Here is a 13,651-nt window from a genome sequence, read left to right as displayed (position 1 = left end):
TATTGTCCTACATTTCCCAGAATCCCTTTCAATAAACGCTCAAAATAACAATATAATATAGTGTATCAAAATAATATATCAATTCAATAAATAATAGTATTTCCATGTGATGCTACTTTATACTTCCACTCCACTACATTTCAGAGGGAAATATTGTACTTTCTACTCCACTACATTTATTTGACAGCTTTAGTTACTTTCCAGATGAAGATTTGACACAATGGATAATATAACAAGCTTTTAAAATACGTCTTACAAAAAGCAGTATGTAGTCGGGGTCACATTTCACATGTCTATGAGTTGTTAACAGCTCCACCAAATAGTGATTTTTCCCTCTAAACTTCTCACATGCTTTCATTTACATAAATGTTCAAATGATCCAATATTTCAACAGATTTGTGTATCGGGACTTTTACTTGTAAAGGAGTATTTTTATGTCGCTGTGTTGTTACTTTTACTGCAGTCAAGAATCTGAATACTTCTTCCACCGCTGGGAAAAACAGAAAAAGGGACAAAATGTGTGAATGTTCATGTTGACTGAACAGGAAGTGGGAACTGATGATGTGGGAAAATACGAATGTGTGTGAGTGTTCAGAGGAAGTTGTGATGTTGACTCATCAAACTGAAGGAAGAACATATTTAGCAGAGAGAAAAAGGGGACACGCTGTGGGGGGGGGGGTTAACTCTCCGAAGTCTGACATCAAAACTGTCTGAGCCAATCAGTGATCAGCTCTGTTACCTCTACAGGTGTCATCATGGCAGCGGCAGCAGCTGTTAAACGCAGAGTTTTTGGACTTTTTAAAACCTGTTTCACTGTCAAGATAGTAGTCGAAGTAGAAGAGGTATGATGTTAAATCAGTCATGACGAGTTATTATTACATTTTTATCAGTATTTTCCAACATAACAATAATTCCTGATGATTTTAATTAAAGGAAAATGTTTCAAGTGTGTCTTAAAACAACAGTCAGGAGCCCAAATAAACAGTGAAACCTGTTTTTCTTGCTGTAATCATTCCTCCTGTTCATACTGACCATTAGAAGATCCCTTCATAATGACCTTACAATGGAAGTGATGGAGGACAAAATCCACAGTCCTCCTTCTGTGCAAAAAATGTATTTAAAAGTTTATCTGAAGCTAATATGAAGCTTCAGCGTCCAAATGAGTCAAATCAAGTAGATATCTTTCAACGTTACAGTCTTTTTAGTGCCAAAGTTCCTCTTTTTGTTACTATACTTCCACCTGCAGCTCAACAGGGAAACACTGTCCGAGGAAACACAAAGAGGGAATTTGATGCTAAAAAACTGTAAATGTGTCAGATATCCACTTGATATGACTAACTCAGACTGCTGAAGCTGAATAGAAGCTTCACAGAGACTTTTAAATGACTGTGTGGACACACTGTGGATTTTGGCCTCCATCACTTCCATTGAAAACACATTTGAAGGATCTTTTAATATCCAGTATGAACAGAAGGAATGATTACAGCGAGGAAAACCTCTTTCACTGTTACTATGGACACCTGACTGCTGGTTTAAGACACCCTTGAAAAACTGTGAACCTGTCCTTTAAATTAAAGGATAATGTTGGTGATTTTCTATATTTTTCTTCATGTTTGGATCCAAACCAATAATGAACTGATCCACTAACAAGTACTGTGTGTGTATCAAAGCCTGATACATCTTATTCCTCTGCTGTTCTTCAGAAACTATTAAAAACTACATCAATGAGTCACACGGCTGCACTGGGTGACATGTTCCTTCCCTAAAAAGAGTTTGCAAAGTTTGTCATTATTTATTGGAAGACAGATTTTCAGTGTTTCCTTTTTCAGTTCAGGTTTTGTTTTCAGTAACAGACTCTAAAGACCACAACTCCCCAAACAACTGAAACTTCCCCTGAAAGTTTTCAGATGTTCGTTATTGAAACGAGATGAGAGGACGTTTTGTTTGGTTTTCATTTCCTCCTAAGAAATGTTTGAAGGTATCACATCTCACAGTGTCTTTGTGTTGTTACAGACTGGATTTTTTAAAATTGTTTATGTGTGTAAATATTTTTGTGTTCGAGAGGATGTTAGTCAGAGCTAACAAACTGAAACTCACTGCTCAGCTCCGTCTTGACGGCGTGCAGGTCGGCCGGGCAGCTGTTGCTAACGGTGATGGTGGGCATGGCCATCCCTCTGCCGCCGCCACCGCCACCGCCTCCATACAAGTCCAGCATGTTCCCCGCCACCGGCAGCTGACAACGAACCAATCAGAGCACAGAATCACAGAACTGTTTTGGCAGCTGATCATAAATGCATCACTAAGACATTAAACATCTGTTTCCACACTAGTAACTTTACTTTACTAAACATTCAGGGATCAGCTGTGACAGAACATCTGCTGTGAGCTACGACTTCAGCTCTGTTTTTAGACCATAGTTGTTTACATTTTGGCAAACCGTCTCCATTGAAAGTCTGCTGAATCAGCTGTTATGAGCTCCTTTTTGCAGTGTAGCCACAGACAATCTATCACTGGATTACTGTGATACTGAAGAAAACTTTAAAATGTGATGCTTCTTCTCTGATTTCTTAGTGGTTTTATGGAGGTTTATTGATGATGCACATCAGATATTATGATATCTTTAGGAAGTTTATCTCACAGTGAATGATATCAATATGTGTTTTATGTCCATGTGTTAAGTTATGACTGAGTTATGACACGTTGAGGTTTTTAAAGCACCTTGATATCCTCCGTGAGCTCCACCTGCTGACTGTGTTGATTAGTGATCAAACTACAACAACTTCCTGCTTCCTGCTCCACCACAGTTTTGAAAACCCCCTGATCTACAAGAAATTCAGGGTTTTTAAATGTGAAATATGTGTGTGGGATGTGTTTAATTACATTGACTGAAGCTGAACAGGAACAGAGAAAGTGTTTGATTATCAGCTTTCATCTGCGAGTAAAGTTTTCACTCATGAATCTGAGGAGTTTTGACAAACAATGTGTCTCATTTCTGTCTCACAGACTGAGGAGGACAAACCAGTCAGTCAGTAACACGTCTGTCCTCTAACTGGTCCAGTAAATTATAATAATAATAATAATAAGAAGAAGAATTCATGCTTAACATAAAAGCAGTGACATTTATGATAAAACAATAAAAAGATAAATAGGATAAAATGACATTAAAATGACCATGAGGTAAAAACACTTCAGGAGAAAGTGAGGGTAAAAACATGCGTCTTAAGATTTAAACGTGTCAACAGATTTAATCTTAAACTCTCAGGCCGACGGTTCAGTTTGGGAGCCTCTCGGAGTCTTTTAGTTCTGACTTGAGAGGTTTGAGTAAAATGTTTCTGCTGTTTTCTTCAGACAGAGACACGCTGGCTGATGTCTGCCAGCTGCTCCACACTGAGAGAACTGAATAATGACACCAACGAAGAAGAAGAAGACGTGTCAGTTCTCTCACAGTTAATTAATGACCATCAGAACATCCTGCTGCTGTTTTGTGGCGTCTAACAGAGTTTACGTTCGTTCGCTCGCACGCCGTACAGAAACGGTTTTATTTAAAATATATATTATAAACTGTTTGTTATATTCAGAGTTTTATTTGTGCAGCTGAGACACTTTTAGCTGCACAAACTCTGATCTGAGCTGAGCTGTTTCTCCAGAAACTGAGGAATCTGCTGATCGAACAGGAAAGCAGCAGAAATGATAACAGCTGCCTTCAACTCACATCACACAAGATAACCCTGACACAAACACACACGCACACGCACACATACACACACACGCACACACACACACGTACAAACACACACACACACGCACACACACACAGAGCAGCTCGAACAAAGAACATTTACTGGACTTTCAGGACTTTGTTACCACATTTACATGTTTGTAAACCATTTTCAAATAAAACTATAAAAGTAGATTTTTAGATTCTTTCCACAAACACACCAACAGGTTTTTAAAATTCAGCTTTTTACCACTAAAAAAATATCAGAATCAGGTTTATTGGCTGACTGGTTTCCAGCAGCTCTCAGTCTTCTGTACATGAGGCTTTAAGCTAAATGCTAACATGAGTCGAGTTACAACGATTAGTCGATAAACTGATAAAATTACTATTATAAAAAATAAACCGGCAACTGTTTTGATGATCAATTAATCGTTTTAGTCATTTTAAGTAAAAATCCAAATAATCTCTTCCAGGTCTTAACATCGTTCTAACTGGACACGTGTAACATCAGCTGCATGATTCAGGCCTTTATGGTCAAACTGCTGCAAACAAACCACTACTGACCAATAAGAAGTTAATTTTTCTCTCAGATTTACATTAATAACATAAAACATTAACATCAATTATGTGCTTAATATCAAAGAACAAATCATAACATATATATTTCATCAGTACTTTACTATGCAGATTTTAAGACTTATTAATATGGGATACCTGATCACAAGAATGCATTACCTGAACACATAGCATTCACCTACTAGGCTCCTTATAGGTGGAATAAGCTGCAGGACTTCCTTAAGTTAGAAAACTTTTTAACACTAAAACATTTTAAGATTCTGTTGGATGATGTTTTATATCATGAATGCTGCCGTTTTCCTTCCTGTGCCTGTTTTATGCCGTGTAATTGTACTTATATTACTGTTTTTTTTCTTTGTATAAGACTTTTGGTTTTACACTTTTGTTATATGACTTGTTTTGGTTTTATATTTGCATAAATGAGAGTGCTGCTCTCATTTGGTTTCTCCTGAGTAAATAAAAGGTTATTTATCTATCCATAAGTCCAGGTCAGGCATGTTCTATAAGCAAATACATCTGCAATAAAGTCAATGGTTTGCAGAGTCAGGATCTTTGCATGTGTGTGTGTGTGTGTGTGTGTGTGTGTGTGTGTGTGTGTGTGTGTGTGTGTGTGTGTGTGTGTGTGTGTGTGTGTGTGTGTATCTGAACAAGTAAAGACAGAGGAAATGTCTCTACTAAAATTAAAAACCAATTGTTTAACTGATAAGAATTGACTCCTCTGTCACACTGAACTTCCACATGCAGCTTCAGTGCAGATTGATTTAAACACTAAAATATGTTTTTAATGTTCCAACCAAAGTCCTCTAAATTAAATCGTTAGTTATTTCTCCTGCAGAACAACAAATTAACCTGTTTTTTTTAGCACTAAAAGTAAAAGTGTGGTTGGTTTGGTTAAATAAAGATGGTTTATATTCACTAACATTTTTACTTACACTGTGCTAACTCTACTTTTACTTTTACTGATTAAAAAGATCCAAATACTTCTTCCCTCCCTGCAGAAAAAGTTTCCTCGATCAGCAACGTTACAGCTCAGAGTGTAGAGCCGGTCAGAGGTCAGAGGTCACAGCACAAACTGACCTGAGACAACAAGACAAAACTCTTCAAAGCACTTTACCTCCGATTTAATCCTCCTCTTCTCATGGTCCGGCAGTAAAACTAAAATTCTCATCTTTTCTGACTTCAAACACACACTGACACATAAACACACATAAACACACATAAACACACACACACACATTCACAGAGAGACGAGCTGTGCAGCTTCTCTTCCTCTTTCTGTTTGGATGACTGTTGAAAAATGGGGAAACGTCTCTTTAAGAAAGAAAAAAAAAAAAAACCCCTCCCAGTGAACTTTTTATCTCCACTGACACACATACACATTCACACACACACACACACACACACACACACACACACACACACGCTGTCTCCACCCACAGCTACTGCAGCAGAAACGAGGAAGTCTGGAAAACTGAACTGATATTCTGCTCTGATAGTTTTTAACTATTTAAATCTGCTCTCTGTACATTTATGAAGCAGATTCATTAAAAGCCACAAGTTTTTCCCTCCAGTCGGGTGAATTCACGTCTTTACATTGACTCTGTAAACAATCCTCCTCCGCCTCTAAAACACACAGTACCGAGGTCATTAGCTCAGTCGCTAACGGGACAAAAAGTGGACACAGTTTATTGAATAGTCGTATCAACATCATGGCCTCCTGTCTCCTAACTGTGTGTCGGATATTAACGAGGGCTACGGGGCAAAAATGCTCCTAAAAAATGTAAAACTGCTCTTGAAATTTGCATGAGAGGAGTTATTGCTTTTAAATGCCCTCATAAAATAAACACAAACAAAGACTAAGTACGTTTTGCAAAGCGTGTCTAGGGTTTTCTCCGTATTCAAAGTGCAACTCAGAAATGGTTGGGACATCTAGGCTTCCGTACCTGCACGGCCGCCGCCGCAGCGAGGCAGCTGGAGAGTGATTAATGGTAACTCTGGTTACACAGGTCTGCCCTGTGGCTTGAAGAGTTTCCAAAGCTGTCATAGCGGGTGTTATTTTAAAACCAGCGTGTCATACATAACAAGCCAGACAATCAACAATACTTTTGAAAATAAAATATGCTTTAAATGGGTAAAAATACTCACACAGTTATAGGTTCAGCTGCTCCACTTGCTTTTTTCAAAGAATAACATAGATCTAAGGTTTTTCCCATCATTTGAAAATAAATACCCTGGAAATTATCCAAAATTCCTCCGAAACAAATGTCATTAGGGAAAAAAAAACCTTGTAAAAAAAAAAATTTAATTTCCCATCCTGGTGTCCCTGCAGGGCCGGATTTGCATATTTGCATCATAGGCGACTGCAATGGGCCCCCTTAACCACCAGGGGGCTCCCTTCAATGGCTAAATTACTATGTTTTATATAGAACTTTTATCCTGTATTTTAGGCTAACTCATCTGTTTGTCAGACTGACTTTGTTAGTTTATCATTGGTTAGAAAGCGCAGCTAAAGTTCCTGTTGGAGGAAATACGTTAAGCCCCGCCCCTCACTACGCGACAAGAGCAGACGCAGAGAAGAGCGCGGAGCGAGACAGAAACTCTGCGGATAAAAGTAGTATATTTTCTTGTTTCTTTAGTCGTCTATGACAGTAAACTGAATATCTTTGGATTGCGGACAAAACAAGACATTTGAGGACGTGTAATAGACATTTTTTTTTTACCATTTTCTGACATTTTATGGACTGAACAACTAATTGAGAAGATAATCGACAGATGAATTAGTTGCAGCTCTATTAAAAAGTGTAAAATCTTAATAAATGTGTATGTATGTGTGCTGCCTGCCGTGAGTTAATATTTCAGCTAAGCTAACGTAGCTAACTCCTGTAGTTAGCGTGAGTCGGTGGACATGTGTTACTGCAGCGTTACATAACACTACATTTTACTGTTGTGAGATATTACAGAGTTGACCTGAAGTTAAAGGGACATTTCTGTGGTGTTTATTCTGAATGACAAACCTGAGATGTAAACTGTAGCTCATTTATTGCATGTTGTTAATTGAGCACTTTTGCACTGTTTTATAATGGTGTTAATGTGCACACAGGCATAACAGTTCTAGTTTCATACTGCTAGTGTGATCATTTTATTTAATACAGAAGTGAAAGCACTTAACCGTTACTACTATTATAAAAACATGAGGTGTGTCATAAATGAACTGTGTACTGTACCTCAGTTAAAATGTTTAAAATGTCATCTTAATTCATGACTGATGTTAAACAGAAGATCCTGTACAGTTAAAACTGTTGAACTCATTTAATTGCTTTATGTTATCGTGGCATATTTAGAGTTTAATGATTTGTTGATTTATTATGGTCATAGATAACAGAGACTTGACCTAAAATAAAAGCCATGTTGTTAATAAGCTCTGTTTTTGAGACTCTGTGCCTCGGACCTTGAACTCTGGATTTCTCTCCTTGACAGAGAAGATGGCGAGCAACTATTTTCTATTTGTACTTCATCTACCTGGAGGAAGACACCTTTCCTTCATCCCTTTATGTGGTGACACTGGTCCTGCAGTTCCTTTTGCTTTTATTACCAGGTGCACCGGATGCAATGACACTTGAACATACCAAAGAACTGAACTTTGTTACCATAAGGGAAATTACTTTAGAGGAAGTCAGGAAATCTTTATGGTTTATTAAGAGGTTGAATATGTTTGAGTTTTTATCTGTTATTGGTTTTAACAGTATGTTTATCTGCTGAAATATGGTGGAGAAATATGACTTTTGTAGGCCTACTGTGAAACTGTTTCATTGCATCTGAAGTTTTTTGTTGTTGTTGTTGTTTTTTTTTAAATGTATCATTTTATTTTCTTACAAAATAAAAGCTTTAACAGTCTTCTATTGAACCTGCCCTCTGGCTCCAGCTGCTGACTGAGTCCTTTACTTATCAACTCCTTCCGTATGAACTTCGACACTAATCCGATATTCATTTAACTACCTTGAGGTCATTATGCGTTATATAACCAGGCGTCCTCAGTGGTCTCTCCATAATCAGTATCAGTAATGAGATTGACCAGCAGCTGTCCTGTGACGACATCACTGATGACTTCACTTTTAAAAAATGTAAGAAGTGTAAGTTTGAAGATAGTGATGATGATGGTGAAGATGATGATTTTAACAACACAGCTAAGGGGGGTCCAAACAAGATTTTGCATAAGGCTCCCAAAAAAGCTAGAAGAGCCCTGTGTCCATGTGTCTGTTTTTACTTTGACAGACAAATAAAACTGGATGCTAGAAACTCAGCTAATAAGCTACGATAGCTTTCTCCACTTTTGTACTATGGGACGGCTTGTTATTGCACAACGGTGCAAATTCATGTGTCAAAGTTCACCAAAGTTGAACTGATGTGATAAATTGGAGAGGATGAATTCACTGATCTGTTACTATTCTAAATGCAGGTGTGAGCAGGTCTCTACTGTGCTGTACAGAGTGCCACAAGGCTCTGAGCTCGGCCCACTTTTTCTATTTATACGAATAATTCAGATGTTAATGGAACTAACACTCATTGTTATGCAGATGATGCAGTTTTCTATAGATGTGGATTAGAAACGGCACCATGTCCAGCCGGACTCCAACCAGGGAAACTGTTGTTCATGGTCAGCACCTTAAACGCTACGACCACCAGGACATCCAGGCTTTAATCACTGTCACATATCTACAGGTGTCCTTGCTGAGAAGCTCTCTTCCAATCCAGCAAGTTTTAAAACACTTGTGGTGGTTCTGATTCCCATTGAACACAGATGTTCTGTAAGAAGTCTGATAACCAGCTCCCAGCCACATAAAGAAATAAAAAAAAATAATAATAATATTCACTTGGAGAACCTCACAAGGTGTTGCACAATAGGAAATGTCCCCTTAATGAAATAATGCCTCTTCAATATTTATAATGAAATAATACCTCTTCGCCTCTTTAATGTGAAAAAAAAAAGCCTGCGGGTGTTTAGGCTATCGTGGGGCAAGCCAAACTTCTTGCACGATGGCACTAGGAAACCAATGCAGGACACTTGGGTTATGTTATGGTATTCCCTCCAAAAGTACCCTCACATCAGAAAGGAAAAGACCAGAAAGAAGACATAAAAGGGCCTGAACAGACCAGAGTTCCTGTCTGACAAGCTTTTCAAATGAGGTCTGCAACCAGTGGAGGAAAGAAAAGAGTGACCACAGTGTGCAGTTTCTCTCTTCTCTTAAATCCCAGAAAAAGGGCGTCGTCACTCCTCGATTGGCCGAGAGGGGAACGCACCCGGCTGCCCTCAATCACCACCTAGAAGCCGGTCCCCACACTCTGCACACAGGTGATCTGCATAAATCCTCCAATCAACCCAGACATGCAACTATCCGAATTCGGAACGAGGAGACAGGGAAATGATAGCAAGTCCCTCAAATGGGTGACTGCTACACACTTGACTGTAAAGCAGAGCGCTTGAATGAGCTGAGAAGTGGAGTTCAGCAACCCGAAACATGACCAGCTGACTGTCTGAGCCTGTATGTGTGTGTTTGTGTGTGTGTGTGTGTGTGTGTGTGTGTACAGTACTCTGCAAATGTTTTAGGCACTTTAGATGTTTACATTCTTCTCCATCAGGGAGGCGTCTGATCATCTGCAGCACGACAATGAGCCCAAACATCCAGCCAGACTCATAAAGAACTATTTTCAGCTACAAGAAGAACGAGGAGTCCTGCAACAGATGGTTTGACCCCCAACAGGTGAACCGAGGAGGACTGCTGCTGTTTTAAAGGCACAGCTGCTCACAGCAACATGTTGATTTAATTTAAGTTTCTGCAGTTTACTCAACTTTTTATCAAGTTAACTGATAAATAAAAACTATTCATGGTGTTATTTTTGAAAGCATCCTCACTTTACTTTTAGTGCCTAAAACATCGGCACAGTACTGTAAATATATACACACGTGTGTGTTTTCTGTTACCGTGGTAGCGAGCTGCTGTCCAGAGTCGATCAGCGTCAGAAACTCGTCGTTGAGGCTTGATTCCAGGCTGATGATGTCATCGATGACTGTCTCTTCCATCTGAATGAACCAATCAGAGATCAGATGAGACAGCAGTATTTACATCACACTGGACATAAACACTGTATGTGTTTATTATTATTATTATTATTATTATTATTATTATGTTGACGTCCAGCAGACATGAATTCATCTTTAAACTCTGCATTATTTTTAATGAAATGAAATCTTTATACTAGTTTTTCTTGTTTGTTTCTGCCACTTTTCCTCTGAAGAAATTTCTGCATATAAACACTATTCAGGAAGCTCAGAATGGAGAATACAGATCAGACGATATGCTGCGTACAGTTATCAGTTATCACACATCACACTGATAAGACACCAAGTGCACACGTGTTCAACTTGTTGTGATACATGAAAATATAAAATAACTTAAAACTAAATAGAAATGTGTCTGAAACACTTCAGGAGACATTTGAACTGAGACAGAGACACATTCAGTGCACCTGCAGAGTTTATGCTCTCTATCTGACACAACAGTATTAACGTGTTATGGTGGATTTGGCGACACCCTGTGGTGTTTACGGTGTGTGTGTGTGTGTGTGTGTGTGTGTGTGTGTGTGTGTGTGTGTGTGTGTGTGTCCTCCCCTGCAGTGATCATGATAGTGCAGGTTCACAGTTTTTCAAGGGTGTCCTAAACCAGCAGTCAGGTGTCCATAGTAACAGTGAAAGAGGTTTTCCTCGCTGTAATCATTCCTCCTGTTCATACTGGATATTAAAAGATCCTTCAAATGTGTTTTCAATGTTAGTGATGGAGGATAAAATCCACAGTGTGTCCACACAGTCATTTAAAAGTCTCTGTGAAGCTTCTATTCAGCTTCATCAGTCTGAGTTAGTCATATCAAGTGGATATCTGACACATTTACAGTCTTTTTAGCATCAAATTCCCTCTTTGTGTTTCCTCGGACAGTGTTTCCCTGTTGAGCTGCAGGTGGAAGTATAGTAACAAAAAGAGGAACTTTGGCACTAAAAAGACTGTAACGTTGAAAGATATCTACTTGATTTGACTCATTTGGACGCTGAAGCTTCATATTAGCTTCAGATAAACTTTTAAATACATTTTTGCACAGAAGGAGGACTGTGGATTTTGTCCTCCATCACTTCCATTGTAAGGTCATTATGAAGGGATCTTCTAATGGTCAGTATGAACAGGAGGAATGATTACAGCAAGAAAAACAGGTTTCACTGTTCATCTGGACTCCTGTTTTAAGACAGACTTGAAAAATTGTGAACCCGTCCTTTAAACACTGAGGCATCTTTATTACATTCATTAAACAGCTCCATGTTTTCATTCAGAAATCTGACTTTAATCAAATTATTCTGTGATTCTGTTCTGCTGCATGAAATGATTTCACACAGAAAAACTGTTTGATTCAGCTGAAGTGGAAACTGTGTGTGTGTGTGTGTGTGTGTGTGTGTGTGTGTGTGTGTGTGTGTGTGTGTGTGTGTGTGTGTGTGTCGTGCAGCTCTGACTAAGATCCTCTCTGGTCAGCTGACTCAGCAGACTGTGATTCAGGCAGGAAGAACACTGCTGACTTAGTTCACTGAAAACCGGTGAACTGCTCCTTTAAGTCTGCACACATGTAAACACACTGGAAACAGGTTCAGGTCCAGGTTCAGGATCAGGCCGTTACCTCATGTTTGGGGCTGTTGGCTGCAGGCTGGTTGCCGGGGGCGGAGCCGAGTTGGGGGGAGTGGCTCGGCGTCAGATTGACTGTCTTGGCGGTGGCGGCCTGAGTGGTGGAGAGATACTGACGCACCTGCTGCCTCTGAGCCTGCTGGATGTGATACCTGGTGGGGTTCTCCAGGTGAGTCTGCACCTGAGAGACAGACAGAGAGTGTATGATGATGTCATAGTGATGTCATCAGAGCGTCTACGCTACAAACTGGCTGTTTACCTGCTTACATGCTCTAATGAACGACTCTATCCAGGTGCATTATGGGATATGTAGTCAAGATATCTGAACGTCTGCTGCTCAGATTTAAACTGTCCTGTTTTTAATTAACTTCATGTTGCTTCCAGCTAACATCATGTTCATAAATCTAAATTTAACTAGTGAAATATTTAATATTTTAGTTAATGTGTGGATCTGTGGGGCAACACTTACATGAGACACATAAAACTATTATTTATATCATAGAAAAGAGCAATAAGAATTATACATCAGGTGGAACTAATGAAACTTAAAGATCTGGTTGAGTTACAGACATTATTAGTTATGTAAAGAGTAAAAAAAACATTTAATTTTAAGCATCAGACGTGTGTTTCAGTGTGTGGCGTCAAACTGAAACTGAGAATAATCTAAATGGTTGTTCAAATATTTTTCAGTTCAAGAAAATGTAAAGAGAAAGAATAAATTGGCTGTGTGAAGATGACAAATAATACAACTAATACTGTTTTTACAGATATTATTACTTTGTATGTGCAGTATGATCACAGCGTAAACAGCAGCCTGCCTCTTAAAATCATTTTGCACAACTTTTATAGTTATCAGTTATATATTTCATAATCTTTAATATGTTGGAGTGACAATATGTTTTGTTGGACACCAATATAATGACAATAAATGTTGAATTTTAAGCAACTTATATATTTATTTCTGTTATCTTTTCGCTCCACTCTTGTAAATCTGCAGGATTATAAATAAAGTTTATTTGATGAAATTGAAATACAGTCTTCAGAAACAAAAATGAATTCCTGACTGGTACCTTGAGCACCTCCACAGGGACCTGAGCAGGAGGTCTGCAGGAGGACACAGAGACAGACATGGGGGAGGAGGAGTCAGCCGGCGGGCGGGGGAGCTGCTGCGCCTCCTTCTGCTCCTCCTCCAGAGCCTGCTGACGCATCAGATCCTGACGCATCAAAACCCTGCAGGAGAGGAGAGGAGAGGAGAGGAGAGGAGGAGAGGAGAGGAGAGAGGAGAGGAGAGAGGAAGAGAGGAAGAGAGGAGAGGAGAGGAGAGGAGAGGAGAGGGGAGAGGAGAGGAGGAGAGGAGGAGAGGAGAGGAGAGGAGAGGAGAGGAGAGAGGAGAGGAGAGGAGAGGAGAGGAGAGAGGAGGAGATGAGAGGAGAGGAGAGGAGAGAGGAGGAGAGGAGAGGAGAGAGGAGGAGATGAGAGGAGAGGAGAGAAGAGGAGAGGAGAGGAGAGGAGGAGAGGAGAGGAGGAGAGGAGGAGAGGAGAGGAGAGGAGAGGAGAGGAGAGGAGAGAGGAGAGGAGAGGAGAGGAGAGGAGAGAGGAGGAGATGAGAGGAGAGGAGAGGAGAGAGGAGGAGAGGAGA

At 39.5% G+C, this 13,651-nt stretch overlaps 1 protein-coding gene across 3 annotated transcripts in view; it reads right to left on the bottom strand.

Moving 5' to 3' along the window:
- The window catches only part of tfe3a (transcription factor binding to IGHM enhancer 3a), a 30,651-nt gene that overhangs the window by 9,986 nt on the left and 7,014 nt on the right, over window positions 1-13,651 (bottom strand). For all 3 annotated transcript variants that reach the window (XM_042409221.1, XM_042409222.1, XM_042409220.1), the window contains 4 exons: window positions 13,083-13,242; window positions 12,008-12,193; window positions 10,275-10,373; window positions 2,098-2,233 (listed from right to left, as the gene is read on the bottom strand). In XM_042409221.1, the coding sequence (XP_042265155.1) occupies window positions 2,098-2,233; window positions 10,275-10,373; window positions 12,008-12,193; window positions 13,083-13,242 (581 nt within the window). The remainder of the gene's footprint in view (window positions 1-2,097; window positions 2,234-10,274; window positions 10,374-12,007; window positions 12,194-13,082; window positions 13,243-13,651) is intronic.

Source organism: Thunnus maccoyii, chromosome 4 (assembly GCF_910596095.1).
Source record: "Thunnus maccoyii chromosome 4, fThuMac1.1, whole genome shotgun sequence".
In the NCBI taxonomy this organism is placed as follows: Eukaryota; Metazoa; Chordata; class Actinopteri; order Scombriformes; family Scombridae; genus Thunnus; species Thunnus maccoyii.
Note: the sequence above shows the minus strand (reverse complement) of the source record. Positions and strands in the feature narration are given on the sequence as shown.